The sequence below is a fragment of the Melanostigma gelatinosum genome (assembly GCF_949748355.1).
Source record: "Melanostigma gelatinosum genome assembly, chromosome: 13".
NCBI classification, from domain to species: Eukaryota; Metazoa; Chordata; class Actinopteri; order Perciformes; family Zoarcidae; genus Melanostigma; species Melanostigma gelatinosum.
This window is the reverse complement of record NC_136646.1, coordinates 3,033,982-3,049,464: the sequence shown is the minus strand read 5'-3', so window position 1 is coordinate 3,049,464 and position 15,483 is coordinate 3,033,982. Positions and strand designations below refer to the sequence as shown.

The 15,483-nt window shown below is 42.1% G+C and overlaps 2 protein-coding genes across 4 annotated transcripts in view; both read right to left on the bottom strand.

Moving 5' to 3' along the window:
* The window catches only part of prr12b (proline rich 12b), a gene marked incomplete at its 5' end in the record, with an annotated part of 32,893 nt that extends 27,627 nt beyond the window's left edge, over positions 1-5,266 (bottom strand). The window contains one exon of the mRNA XM_079281340.1: positions 5,184-5,266. Coding sequence (XP_079137466.1) covers positions 5,184-5,266 — 83 coding nt within the window. The remainder of the gene's footprint in view (positions 1-5,183) is intronic.
* A 675-nt stretch (positions 5,267-5,941) lies between these two features.
* Positions 5,942-11,396, bottom strand: prrg2 (proline rich Gla (G-carboxyglutamic acid) 2). 3 transcript variants are annotated; one of them, XM_079281375.1, is made up of 7 exons: positions 11,294-11,396; positions 10,288-10,491; positions 9,608-9,783; positions 9,156-9,189; positions 8,395-8,524; positions 6,996-7,142; positions 5,942-6,324 (listed from the first exon to the last, which is right to left on the bottom strand). In XM_079281375.1, exons 1-7 carry the CDS (start codon positions 11,343-11,345, stop codon positions 6,282-6,284), a joined length of 786 nt encoding a protein of 261 aa, XP_079137501.1. In that variant the 5' UTR covers positions 11,346-11,396; the 3' UTR covers positions 5,942-6,281. The 3 variants fall into 3 exon arrangements, with proteins under 3 accessions (XP_079137501.1, XP_079137502.1, XP_079137503.1); XM_079281376.1 differs by having other exon boundaries at positions 9,608-9,774; XM_079281377.1 differs by lacking the exon at positions 11,294-11,396 and adding an exon at positions 11,230-11,252.
* Positions 11,397-15,483: the final 4,087 nt, after the last annotated feature.

Sequence of the window (15,483 nt, the reverse complement as noted above, 5' to 3'; positions counted from 1 at the left end):
GACCGGGATGATCGTGGAGCGTTTGAAGCAGGAGGGGACTTCACACAGCTCCAGTGATCGGTTGAAGATCTTTGTGAAGATGGGGGCCAGCTGGTCAGCACAGACTTTCAGGCAGGAGGGTGACACACCGTCTGGACCTGGTGCCTTCCTGATCTTCTGTCTGTGAAAGAGCTGACTCACAGCCTCTTCGCAGATCCTCAGTGCCGGTGGGGGGACGGTTGGGAGAGATGAGGAGGCAGGGGGTGTAGATGGTTGTTTGATGGGGCAGGTGGGGGGGGTGAGGGTAGGCTTATCGAACCTGCAGGAGAAGGCATTCAGGTCGTCAGCCAGTTGGTGGTTGGCCTCAGTGGAGGGGGGATGGTCTCCTGTAGTTGGTGAGTACTTCCAGGCCTCTCCAAACTGACGAAGGGTCGTTGGCCGAAAACCTGTTCTTCAGCTTTTCAGTGTCGCTCCTCTGAGGGTATAAAAGGATCTGGACCATGTTCCCGCAATTTCTCTTTTTTCCTCCACCGACATCCGCATTTGTGGTAACTGCAAGCATTATCAAATTGTTCTAATATGGTGGGAGATATTTAACACATTTAGATATCAAATACTCGTTTTTGAAAGAAGCTCAATTCGTCCACCTGCCCCATGTATATTCAACAGGGAACGTTAACCGCGCTTGTAGCAAGCTATCTAACCGTGTCATGAGAATACTATGCATAGTATTCAATGAATGCTTGTTTTAATTATACTAAGGTTATGTCATTTCGAGTTGAAACCAGCTAGTACAGTGATTTCCACATAAACGACAGGGTCGACATCCAAACTAATACGTTGTTGTTTTAAACGTTTTCTAAATAAGTGGTCCCCAACCGGGCCGCGGACCGCTACCGGGCCGTGGATCATTTGGTACTGTAAATAAAATATACATGCATTCAATGTTAAACACAGCTTATACGCGGATATGTGAGTTCTAGTGCACGAAGGTCAAATACTCCAGGCGGGGTACTCTAGCGCTCGCCTGAACAAAGTGGAAAATACTAGAACTCTGAAGGGTAGCCTTTGCCCCAGTTAACTGTCACATAGTCTTACAGAAAACCAGATTCAACTGTCTGCTCCGTCTTAGAGATAGAGAGAAGGCGCCCGCGCATATCTAGCGCCTAGCTTATCTCGTCGGCTGGACATAACAAAATCCAGTTGCATCAACATACACACACACTGATGATGCAGAGAAGGCGGTCCCGGATGTGAGCCAGTGTGGGCGGAAAATGCCCAGCGCTCCTACCAGGCCGCTGACAGCTAAACACAGCTCCGCCTGCAACTTTGCTTTAACCAATAGGCTTCCAGAAGGGAGAACCTATACACCACATGCGCACTCTGTCTAAGCGCCTTTAGCTTTCACTTTTTCTAGGTCCGTGCACGTTTAACTGCTGGACATAATACTTCTGTTACAAATAAACCTTATTGCTTGAATTGGCTAAACGCCTCGACCTGAGTCTGTTCACCTGAGTTTTCGCCTCAACAGTACATAGAAAGAATAAATATATTATTTCTGTTTTATTGATTATCAGAGTCTGAAAGAAGTTTTATTTTGAAAATTGACCGGATTCTCTCGCAATTTCATCCGCCCGACACATGTCTCGCTCACGTGATAGGTTACCTCTATCAAGAAAAATAAAGCTTCATTTAACAGACAATATCAGGAGTCTGATTAAATACCAGGAGTAACTCTGACGCGTCAAACCCGCTCAAAACAAACATACACATACAGTGGGCATGAGGGTGGGTTCCGGTGTAAACAGGAAGTAGATTAGTTGCTCAAAGCCGCTAACGTGACTTCAGACGACCGCTCCGTAGGTCTGATTACGCCGCTGGACACGCTGCTCGCTCCAATAACAGCTGCTTCCTCCGTAATAATGCAGACTTTACAGCTGATAGTAAAGACAACATGGTTAGTAATGCCTGACCTGAAATAAAAATGTTTTAATTTACTAAAGATAGCACAGTATTATTGATGCATGCATGCAGTGTTCAACCCCAATGGCTTGTAAATAAAAAACATGTGTATGTATATATAAAAATGAAGTACCTTTATACAAGAGCTCAGAGACGTATTGTGAATTGTATAAACTGTATAATATCAATGTCGAATGAGAATACTTCATTTAGAAATTTAAATCACAAACTGTTTTTCCAGGGCACATAAATCACAACAATTTTTGTTGTTGACCTAACACTTTGTCATTTGTGTCTTTCCAGACTCTACAGTTTTGCAGCCATCTTTATAGAGTTCCCAGTGACTACCTTCAATCACTTAGCAGGTCCTCTTACGGTTTGAATTATTTTTGTACTTTCATCTGTTCACAATGACTGGGCGTTACTCTGACTACATTGAGTCCTCTAATCTGCGTAGAAAGTCAGCATCCACCGTCAATAAGCGTCTGGCAACACAAGCGGCCCCTGAACCACAGTCTTAGTAAATGTGCTTTCAATACTCAACACATTCTCACCCCAATGTGTCAAATACCGCAGTCAGTGCTACTAAGCTTCAAACAATGACTGTACGTTCCCCTCTAGTGTCAGTTTTGGATGTGTCAGGGACGCTCATTACATGCATACGTGTCTTATACAAAAAAAGAAATTCCCACCTTGACAGGAAGGTATGGTTTAGGCAACAAACCACTTATTTACTGTTAGTTTAGGAAAAGAGAGTCTGAGTTTTGTGACTTATGATAACGACTCACTTGACTAACAATACCTTAGTTACGCATTTTTACAACAGTGTTGTCCTTGACAAAAGTCCTGTGTTTGTTTGACCCACTCTCCGGCTTGTGTGGACTATCTCACACTCTACACTCCGTCAGTTCTGAGCTTGTATTAAGAACGCAGGTGTGTTTGTGTTGGAAGCCTGGTGCTTCACATACAGTGTGTCGCACAGGCGTCAGACATTTTATTACATTATATACAGACACGATATTTGATGCATAAGGAGTGAGAACGATTTGCAATGTTATTGATAGATTTACCATTTATGTTTTGTAAGTTGTGAGATCTCACAACTCTCTTTCTTGTCTCTGTTTCTACCAGGCTGCAACCTCCGGGTTTGAAGATTGGCATTTGAAGCCAATGCCGGAGTGACAACTTCTCTACCACGGTGTGGTGTTGTTTGGCAGTTGTTTGTGTTTCCATTGTAATTAAATGTTACCCTTTTAATACTGCATATGTTATAAATGCTTAAAACAGTGTGAACAAAAAGTAAATAAACGGATTTGAATTTCATCAAGTTTCTCTTTGTAAATTGGACATGAACATGACTTCTGAGATTTACATCTTCTCAAACTGTTTTGTTTGCCGAGAGAGCTTTCAGTGTCCATGCTGCAGGCTGTTATATTTGTCCATGTCGGGGCGTTTTTTAGCTCCAGGGTAGTCCCTGAAGCAGATCCTTTCCAGCTGAAGACAGAGCCCAACCTTGCACTCCTCACACATCCAGTCATTCTGTCTCCTCCTGTCCATCCGCCTCCAAAAATCTCGCTGGACTTTCCTCTCCCTGGTAGATATCCTCGACATTGCTTCCACTATTTACAAAATGACTACGACGATTCTGGGGCGTCATTCATGCCGAGTCGGCAACCGGGCCAGAGTCGAGTTCGGGCCGATGCTGGCTCCGGTTATTTTCGATTACGGCAGTGTCGGCATCCGGAATCGGGCCGGTGTATTCGGCCCGATTCTGGGGCGTCATTCATGCCGAGTCTCAGACGAGTCGGCAACCGGACCCGGCCTGACGCGTTTCTTCCGGAGTGCCGGGCTTATGCCGGATCTGGGCCAGGTCATTTTGGCTACCTGGGATGTAGGCTACTACGGAAACAGGAATAGGATTAGCATTTCAGCCTTCCCTATGGAGATTTATTATTATCATTTTACCTTTATTATATTTTCATTTGACATTTTTTAAATAACGTATTCGATTGGAAGGATTTCTGCCAGACAATGACGATGAGGTTCCGGAGATGGAACCCTATGCAGTCTGACGGAAGACTGACGTGGTTGTCAAGGCGACCGCTAACGTGGAGCAAAGCTAAGTGGAGCTAGCTAGCGTTAGCATGGCTCGATGCCGCACTTCATTCCAACACACTAGAAGTGTCAGGAAACCCCACTTCATCTGTCACTTATTGATAGCGGCAGCTTAAATACACCACACGGCCATGATTGTTGACTTTGTTAGCATTTGAGACCGCGTTACGTGGCCTGTCTTTGAGGATAACTAGCCTGTTTGCTAACATTTATCACCAGCTTGATATGAATACAAGGGAAGTGATGCGTTCACGGTCAGATACTGGTTAATGTAACATGTAGCCTGGTAATCTGAAAGCTAACGTTACCAAGTATTAGTAATGAACATAGTAATGGGTAATGTTAACTTCATCACTGAGGCGCGTGACGGTGAGTCAGGGCACGTGACATTGTAAAGTCGTGTTTACTTATAAGGGAGAATGTCACCAACAAGTTCATTCGTAGCTTAAGCCATATTTGAAACATTTTATGAATAAATTCATACAGCTGCTGTTACCATAACCAGCTAGGTTAGTAGTTTTGTTTTAGTTTGACCTTATTGAAATGATGCTTTCATATCAAATCAACAGATAAATCAGATCACTGCGTGGCACATTATTTCAGGTTGTCTCTTTTTTTTTGACGGAATGCATTAATGCGGTTTGTTTGATTCGCTAGACAGCAGGCTGTAGCTGTAAGCATCGGACTGCTTTGGTAAGTAATTACGTTCGTGCTGCTGTGGTCTACCAATCAAGCCAACCTGCGAGTGTCCCTGTCATGCATTTGTCAAGTCAGAAGCAGGACAAAGCTGCAGCGGAGACAATGCCGTGCTGGAACCAATATGTGATCTTTATTTTTCTTAAATAACAGACTCGATCTGCTTCCAGCAACCCATCCCCCTCAGTTTCTCCCCTCTGTCTCCGTATCACTATTAACCTTCCATCGCATTCCATGCGTTTTGGAGACAGCCCCCTGTACCCCTCCCCTCCCCCAAATGACAATACGGCTGGCTCTACCTGAGGCTGGTGAACGTGTAGCGGCACCAGGCAGCCCGGCTGCTGGCAGCGCTGTGGCATTGTTAGAGCCAGTCCAGCACCCTGGTGCCGGAGGAGCGTGTGGGTGCCCATGCTTTGGCCACCGGAGCTTACCTTGCTTTGGCCGATCTGTCGTAACTCCATCCCGCCCCGGCCCCTAGATCTCCGAAGCCTGCAGCGGGATAATTCCTCTCCATGAAAGAAAGTACTGGATGAAGATGGACAGATAGTGAGGGGGAGGGGAGGGAGGAATCTCTTCTCTGTTCTGCGCTCGCCTCTGTTTATTTCTCCGCTTGACGAGCCTGTAGACTGGGAGGAATGGAGGGAGAAGGAGCGAGAGCGCGGGGGGGGGGGGGGGGGGGGCAGCAGGAGCACCTCCTCCTCTCCTCATGTATTTCACTGTCTATTGTCTCCTGTGTGGAGCTGACGGGCCGTAGAACAGATGCTCCGCGTTCTTCAGCAGCAGCTTTAATGAGCGGGCTTCAGTCTCACGGCTCTGCTGCTCACTCACACACACTAAACACACTTTCGCTCATTTTGTTCGCAAGACGCCATTTTTTAACGGGAATGACTGGGCAGGCGTTCATCCTCTCCTTCCTTCCCTCCCTCGCTCTCACATACACACGCGCACAATTTGTCATGCACAGCAGCGCAGTGTGCTGTAGCATTGTGAAAGATTGAGTCTGGTGAAAGAGCTCAGCTTCTGTTGCCAGCTTCTTTTTCTCCAATCAACTGCTGTGATAAACAACAAACAAGTTGCAACATGTAAAGGATGGTGAGCTGACATATTCCTCACTTCAAGTGCACACACACCCACTTGTCTCTACTGGCTTGACATGTTACAAACGGATGCATCAAAAAGACTGGAGGCATGTGTTTGTAATTTATTAAATTAAACATGTTTGTTTTGTTGAAGACTTATAGTGTCCATGAATAGATTGTCTTTTGCTCAAAAAAACAACACAGTTTAATGTAGCTACAGTGCACCCACAAAAATGAACCACACCCTCAGCTGTTCCGCTTTAAAGCATCACATATGTAGTGGACAGACTACTGGCCAGCCATTATGCAGACCATGCTGTCAGTAGACTCTATTCTAAGATTGTGTCTTAACTTCACTCATAAATACCATAAAAAAAACAGGCTATCTTCAAAAGTTCATTCAAACCACCAGTGCCCATCAGCTATAATGAGGAGGCTCTGCCAGCCCTCTCATGCCTCGTCTCCGGGATCAGCAGGCTCTGATGGCGCCCCTCTGTGGTCAAAGAGAGGAAAAACCTCTGTGAGCGTTACTAGATACACACACAGCAGCACGGCCCATGTCCAACACTCACAACACTTCACAAAGACAGGGCTGCAGCATACTTTGAGGTGAACATAAAGGAGTGTAATAACAGAGAACGAGACTTTGATCAAATACACATAAATGAGACAGACGATGGTGCAGCTGGTTCTGTTCTATGCTTATTTTGTGTTAAAATCCAAATTATTTTGTAAATGAACAAGAAAGCCGATCAAAACTACTGATGGTTTTCATCAAACAGATATGTTTTTTTACCGTTCACTTAGCTGGCACGAGTCCTGATACACGTTTACGTTGATATAGAAGTTGTAAATGTTGTTTTCTATGCTTTTTATTTCTGATGATGTAAGTGGTGTGGAGGAATGGAGTGGAAAGCTGTTGAATATCCAGGAGCTTCTTTTGTATTGAAATACATTTTATTACATTTAGGACCTGGGAAAACTGAAAAGTATTTCTTTTTTTAAATTAGTTATAAAATGTATATTTTAATATGCTGCACCTTTTTCAAGTAATGTAGATTTGTCATCTGCAATTTTCTTAGGTTCACTTGTATCTGTCTTTTTGTAGGTTTCGGGCTGGATCTTAGACACTGACCTGGATCTATGTGAGGAGCATCCACTTACCCTGAATAAGGTGGTGGTGGGGCATCATGTTGCCCACTGCGATGCAGAGCCTCATTGTAGCTGGGTAGAGCTGGAGGGATGAGGATCCCAGCCAGGGGCACCGTCTCTGGGGCTGGACGCCCATCTGCTGCCATCCTCACCGGAACGCTAGACCAGCACACAGAAACAAAACTCAGAAGAATTCAACAAGCCAGTGAAAGTACTGTATAGCTAATCAGGTCTAAATCAGACATGAATGTGCTCCGTAAAATCGAGTTAATAGGTTTGATTTCCAGTTGTGGATTGTGGAAATGTTCACCAGATGGTGGTGCTAGAGAGAAGGTTGTGGTTGAACATTCCTGACCAACACCAGCTATTATTACACTGCTGTCGTCCAGATCGTTACTTTATGAGTTTTCATTCAAAATGTTTCAAGGTGAACCAATATGGTTCAATTGTGATATGAAAGTATCATTGTTAATAATGTGTGTTTCTCTACAGAGTTAAAGGATTTCTTCAAGGCACAATAAAGAAATTAAATATTGAATAAATTCATGAATGAATACAGAATAGGTTGCATAGCTAATTACATTAGTATAGAATAAAATACAATAGAAGAACATGATTTCTGTGACTCCAGTTGAACCAACAAAGTCTCATATGTAAAAATGATTATTTAAGAGACTTTTTTATTTCGTAATTAATGTTGATCATCCTCACAAGGAATAACACCAGGATCACTCCCTTTGCTGTGAAACGTACGGAGATGTTCCCTTCGTCCAGCACATTGTAGCGGCTTCTTGTGTCGACAATTAAGATGAAGAGTTCTGGGACTTTGAATTTGGGCTGGTTCCTGTAAATCTGGTCATTTTGTTCTAAAAAAAAGCTGCTTACTAGGAATTGCGGTAGACAAAAGTCCTGGGGGGGTCACTGAAGCCCTTCGACATCATTATTTGAGGACCATGAATGTCCACACCAGTGTAATGACCAGCTGTGATAAAATGTTGTGGTCTGAGCTAGAGTGTCTTGATATATCGGTATTGATATTGATTGATAAGGGTGATATTTACAAAATTAAACAATTTCATGTTGACGACACACATATGATAATATTGTGTAAATCCAGCTCATTTCAAATCATTTTACAGATATGGTTACAGACCCTAGCTCTTCCTAAATACACTCGTATTTTGGGGTTATTAATGAAGAACAAGCTAAAAATGAATTTGACTGATCACTATTTTTTCAGATTTTCTATAGATGTCTTGATAATATTCTATGGAATTATTTTGGCCACAATAATTGTGTAGTGACAATCTGATATGGGGACAGCCCTTGTCTGAGTTGAAGTGCTGGATGTTATCCACATCTCTACGTTAGCAGCGTTTCTTCAGAAGTGTTCCCATCAGAGTGAACTTACTGGGCCGACCTCGGTCCACCTTTGTTCTTGCTTTTGTAGCAGTAGATTCCCAGCACAGTGGCAATACCAGCAGACACTAGGACAGCCACGAGCCCTGCCACCAGACCTGACACATCCACTTTGGGTGCAGCTTCAAAGACAAACAGCAATAACATTAAACCAATGCTTCTTATACAGTCAGTCACTAATCACTACAGCAATGACTTCAGTCATGACTGTCTTCTGTTAGTCGGCTTTTGTCATCACTGACAGCATCACTTCAGTATAAACGTGTGACTGCAACAAATTCCTTCCTTTTGATGCTCCATGCAGTTTCTGAATAATACACCAGCTGCACTGTGAACTGTTGATGCAATTTCTGTCCAGTTATAAACTAAGGTTTGCAGCAAAGAATGCACATGTTACAGGTGTATTCTGACTCCACCTTCACAGAGCATTTGATTATAAAGTACAGTCTACTTTAAAAAGGACTGGAGATATTATAAATGACCAAAGACACACTCCCAGACTGTGTTGTAGCATTCAGTAGCACCCCAAAATCATTTGGGCTTTTGGAGCACTATAACAAGGAGTGTATCTTTAACCAAGTAGCTATACTAAATACAATATTAGCAATACAGAAATTAAAATGATCATAATGTTAATTATAATAGTCATATTTGTAATGTTGTGCATGTATTTTCAATGGGAAGGCATTCAGCTGGATGAGCCCAATACAACAGACTACAACAGTGTATCATATTCATCTTTAAAAATATTACCGTTATTGTTGTCATAGGTGCTCCAAAATATTTCCTAGAATGGAAGCAAAAGAAGACTTAATGATGTACCTTCATAAACAAGCGGCAACCACAGGACATTTCAGCCAATGTGAACATGCCTAAATAGTTATTTTTGTTTTCAAATGGAAAAGAAATTATTTCTAAATGATGTTCAGGTAAACATTCTGGGAGTTGTTTGTTGTATAATTAAATGGATACTACAGATTTTCTCCACTCTAAAACTGCAAACACAACAATGCAGTGCTAATAACTTAAGCAGGCTGTAAACTCTTAGTGATGATGTCTGGTTCTATTTAAAAACTCTTGTCACTGTTCTCACAGCTGTCACACAGAGGTTAACTCAAATGTCAGGTTTCTCCTGATCTGTCTAGGTCGATTGAATAAAGCTATCGGATTCTACATCCAAATGAGTGTACTGAGACAGTCACTACCAGCTGGTTGATGTCGTCCTCGTACACCTCTCTGGCCTCCTCATAGCTGCACCTCTCTTCCACGCACTCCCTCTCTAGATCGTCAGTCACCACGACCTCAAAGTCCCAGCTGTTCCAGAGCAGCGAGCGGGACAGGAAGGAGGTCGCTGACTGCTGGTCTACCAGCACTGGACCTCCTGCAGGACGCAGGCAATGTGAACTCACAGAGCATACACTGACTGACGGCAACAATCTCACCTGATGTTTGTCTTTGTGTTGGCCCTGTGGTCACATGCTCTGACACATTTCATTTGACTCAATATGCGTAAACAAGTGACTTTAATGTACATGTCCTCATGTAAGCTAATGAGTTCACACAAACAATGGTTTATCTCATAACTGTGATGCATGCCTGTGATTACTTATAGTCCTGTTATCTGTTCGTTTGTGCACTTTATTTTATATTTCACTTTATTTTATATCTTTCTGTCAATTTTAATGCTTCTACTTTGCACTGTGTTCATTGTTGTTGATTGTTTTATGCACCTCCCGTCATGTCAATTCCTTGTATGTTCATGGCAATAAACGATTCTGATACCACTGAATGCCACGTTTCAATTATGAGATACAAAGGTCACAGGTGAGTGCACCGTGCCACTGTCTGAACTGACCAGCTCTAAGTGAGAAGAGGTGTGATTTACCTGGAGAAGGTCTGGAGAAGACAGAGCCATGAGCCAGCTGCAGCAGGGACAGCACAGGGATCCACACCGCTGACAAGGCTGCCATTGAAGCCAATGACAATGACAAGGAAGAGCCTCTGCGGGAATGAATGCGACGCTTCTGGCCAGAGCCCTGAGCGTGTAGAGGATGAGCCTCCAATACGCACCCGTCCCAGCCTGTCAACGCTTTCCAGGAGCAAAACCAAACGTCTTTTAGATTTTCAGAAACATGCATGTCCCAATCTTACTCCAAAATGAACTTCTTTACAGTCAGGCTACCGAGGGCTGGGTTGTTTTCCTAGAAACCCGTCACATCACAAACCTGTTGGACAGCATACCTGCTGGAGGGAGGAACCTCCACAAACCTGTCTGTCTCACCGTCTACTCTCTGTCGTTTACTTGCTTGTTTCGTCCACCAGCTAAGTGTGTGTGTGTGTGTGTGTGTGTGTGTGTGTGTGTGTGTGTGTGTGTGTGTGTTCTCACTAAACTAAAACAGTGTAATACAAACAGTTGTGGTCAAATTATTTTCTACATTTAGTAGTTTGTGATGTGACAGTGATGTAATAAGCATATCATTATGATATATAAATGGCATTTAAGATAAAATAGAGTATACAACAGAGTTATTAGGATGAAAGTGAAAACGTTGAATGGATATAGATCACGTCATCTCTCGTATGTCACTTGCGTCGCGTGTGAGAGTCGATCAAGATGGCGACTGTGGTGGGTGGTATGTGGTAAGCTCTGCAGCACGAACTTAGTTGAGTACTTTGTGCTATTGTTTAAGGCAACCTGTTTATAATGTGTCGGACTACTAGATAATGCTGCACCCACCGACGAGTCCGGGTTTGACTGCTGAAATAATTACGGTGACGGCGAAAATATCCTAAAACTTTAACACGTGCTGCAAACAAGTTAGCATACCAAGCTAATATCAACGCGTCACCTGTGGACCAAAATGACAGAGGGTACATCCCAAGTCTCTTACTTGTCATTTCCTCGATCCTCGCTTGAACCGGAAGTTGTTTCTGCGCCGCCATATTGACGGCCGTCCCAAAGCTCTTATTTAGCTCGGAGGAGCCATGAGTGAGGAACCACAGAACAGACTTCCAGGAAGTCTTTTCTGAGGGGGGCGACACGCCCCCTCATTGTTCATCAGTTAAGTGATTGGACTCTGCAGCCGATCGGACTGACTGACTGAGTTTAACACCAGAGTGAAGACAGATCACAGAATAAACTCTAGTTTTTACATTTGATTAGGTTTCTGATTCACCGTCTGGTTTAAATAAATGTTCATTGTAGTCTGAACAACAAAAGGACCACAAACAACTTTCTTCATTTATTAGAAAGATTTGTGTTTTCATGATCTGATATTTTCCTCAATAACTTTTATTATGAATACAATTAAAGTCAGAGAGAGCTGGAGAGATGAAACACTTTTTACATCATTCCTGAGTTTGATGAGTTTTATAATTTAAGAGAAACAATAATCATATTCTGGGTTGTTTAATAATGACGCCACAGTCACAATTTCAAAACGTACAGATGCAAATAATTCATAAATAAGACGATCGTATTCCGCCGGTAAAAATGGATCCTGTGCTTATAAACAGAACACAGGACACCGTTTGTTAACAGACTACAGAGAGAAACACTCTACAGTGGTGATGACTGTGCATCTTTATTAGTTATTAGTATTATTAGTTGCTATTATTAAGTACAGTGATCATGTGAACAGACACACACTTCTCAAAAGTCTCTCCAGCTGTTATGTAAAGCCGACTGACAGCTGATCCAGCTGTGATCAGCTGATCCTCCTTCAGAAACAGACAACATGACGCTTCAGAGGAAAGGACGTCTCATGTATTTTAAAACATATTTCCTCGTTCCTCTCTCCTTGCATGGTTTCCTCCATGGGTGGGAGGGACTAAGACGCAAGGAAAGGACCCAAGTGAGGGAAACAGGGATGCAATTAAGAGACTTGGGATGTACTCAAAGAAGGGCACAAAGGGAGGGATAATGAGGACGTTTGTGGTCACCCCTTCCTATAGAGTGGTCTCACCGACGTCACGATCTCCTTAGTTACGAGGTCTGTCCGCGATGTTGGAGTACATACAGAACCTACATGGCGGCGAGTAAACAAGGAAGTGCGGCGAAAATACCATACTTTGAATCACTGGATAGTGCATCAAAGGTTCGCTACCTGGCCAAATTGAAGGTTATTGGTAACTTGGATCCCTATACGATGAGTGCAGATGGTTTCAGTGCCGATCCTACTTATCTTCCATCGGTAAACTACGCCAACATCTACACGTATCTCGTGAACACCCCCAGTCCTTACACAAAAGACGAGTTGGAGTGCTACAAAGGGCTCGACGCTTATAATCAGTTTGTCAGTGGATGGGTCCGAGACGTCAAAGCAACGGTCGTCGACAATTCTCATCTCGTCATTGGAAGAGTAAATATATACAGATCTGGTCAGATATTTAGCAATATTCAATGTTTACTCAGTGCAAACAGACACGTGTGTTTGTTTACATTGTACATGCATGTTATTGTGTGCGTGTGTGTAGGAATTGACTTTCAACTAACCCCTAACTTCATCCCCCCCCCCCCCCCCCACACACACACACACACACATATATATATATATATATATATGAGTTTAACGTCAGATCATATATATATATATATATATATATATATATATATATATATATATATATATATATATATATATATATATATATATATATATATATATATATATATATGATCCGACGTTAAACTCATATCAAGCAATGCTGAGGCTGCATCTCTGTGTTTCGCCTGTTGTACACGCTCGACACGTCTCTGGTACCGACTGCTGTCACGGGCCGATGAAGCTTCGGTAACCTTCTCATGTCCAAGTTTAATTTATATTTCCTTTATTAAATACTGTTCACAAACGAATTAGTAAATAAAATCACTGACCACTTATAAAGTGGTCCGCACATACTCTAGTGTACGCCAAATTCCATTCCTTTATATCTCGAGAGATGCGTGACAGCCATTTCTCGCGACGTCGCTTGGATAGTTCCTTCGTGTCATTTCCTTGATGTGTAATGACCGCTGGCAAACGAAAGAATGATTTCTTGTCTATCAGCTCTGCTGCCACAACCAAAGACAGCACAAAAGTTCACCATGATCGATAGGTTATGCGACTCAGTCGTGCATGCCAGTGGCTTTGTGTGTACTCCAACATGGCCGACAGCTAAAATGTGACGTCACACGAGACCACTCTATAAGACCTTCAGAGAGAGTTCAAACCCAAAGAAAATGTGTCAACAAACAAGAGAACGATATAACGCCGACATTCTCAGCGCCATATTCTAGCAGGAGTGCTTAAATGTCTTTGAACAGCGAATAAGTAAAAACACAACAGACATTAGCAACGGTAAATGGTTTGGGTTACAAGCAAAGGAAACTGCGGACAGAGTAAAAACACTGGATAAGCCCACGAGAGACCTAAGAGAGAAAACTTCGGTCAAGTCAGCGCCTACTTTGTTTTGCGGTGCGTGTATATACTATGCATTACGGTACGTGTATATACTATGCATTACGGTAAAAGCGTGTAACAACTGACTTCAAAATAAGAGCAAAGTTCCGGTGAACATTTAGTCAGTCTGTCAATAATAAATAAATAAGTAAACAAATAAATAAATGGGAAATAATAGACAATGATTGATACCTCAAATAATAATTACTGCAAACTGGATTTCAGAAAAAATGTAATTCCAATTGTGTGAATATTTAATCAAACTTCTTAAAGAATAATTTCCAATGACCGATCTGACTTCACAATGACAGTACACCCCCTCAAATTCAGTAAAGACATCAGAATGTCCTGATATTCTGAGTGACACTGATTGTCTTCCATCATTCTGAGGTGAAATTAGTCTGTGACACAGGGCAGCTCATATGAGATATCCAGTACACTCACGTTGTGTATGGCATGCACACCCAACACCGTATATACAGTCACTAAAGCAGGGTAGGAAATTTACATATTTTTTAAGGGGAAATCTTTGCCCCCACTAACTGAAATCCAGGGGCATTTAAAAAAGAAATTGGGGGCACTTTTTGAAACTTGTGAAATAACATTTAACCTTTGTTCAAAACAATAAATATACTTATTTAGGCTTACAGTTCATGAGCAATTGTCATCAAATGGCAATAATAAGACTATGAGGCAGTAGTCTACAGATTCAAAGTGTTTTCTTAGATGTTTTGAACAAAAAGCAGACAATCAATCATATTCAATTGCATTCTTATTTCTTTGTGGTTATTTATTGTTATTATTGAATTATTGATCTATTAACAATTATTAAGTCAACGATGCCTTGATTACATATACATCAGTCATTGTATGGAATTATTGAGAATAACATTTTTGTAGCACCTCAAATATTGTGATATTACCCATTTTGTCCTGAAAATATGCATGAGTGTGGAATTTTTGAGAAAAACATTTTTATAGGACCTTCAAATTTAAAAAAAAATGTGCCATTTGAAGTTACAAATTCAGTTCAGAGTTTTTACTTAGTAAAATATCTTAATTGACTGTCAGTCAGGTATTATTCATTTCCAGCAACCCTCAAATCAAAGAATAAAGACACTACGCACAATTTAGGTGTATTTCACCTTTAACTCACGAGATGCAGGTAGCATGTTTTATACTTCATGTGAATATAATTCATTTAATCTCATTTCCATTATGCAATATGTATACGTTGTTGGCATCTTATTCTGAAAACCAGATGTTCGTCTGAAGAAACCGGATGTTGTCTCACGTTAATCTTTCCGTTAACTTTCAAAGTCCTTTGCTCGCTCCTGATCTGCGCCGTTTAAATGAGTTTACCGTGAATTTCAGGATATAGGTGCACTAACATGTAAGTGTCTGCTGAGTTGACCGCAGTCTCGCAGTCACAGGTCTGATTAAGAAGCGCTCCATGTTTTTATTTGTTTAGAAAGTTCGGTTCTTCACGCACACGCAACATCAGTCAAGGCGAAAATCAAAAATATTCTATGGCAACTGGACCGGATCATACAGAGTGGTCTCGTGTGACGTCACAGTTTAGCTGTCGGCCATGTTGGAGTACACACAAAGCCACTGGCATGCACGGCTGAGTCGCATAA

Bases quoted from the DNA above. Each gene is read 5' to 3' on its own strand.
- prrg2 (XM_079281375.1), bottom strand. From the start codon at position 11,345: ATGGCGGCGCAGAAACAACTTCCGGTTCAAGCGAGGATCGAGGAAATG. The intron at 9,190-9,607 runs GTAGTGACTGTC...CTTCCATTCTAG, and splicing joins AGGACGACATCAACCAGCTG to GAAATATTTTGGAGCACCTA. The intron at 8,525-9,155 runs GTAATATTTTTA...TTGTCTTTGAAG, and splicing joins CACCTATGACAACAATAACG to CTGCACCCAAAGTGGATGTG.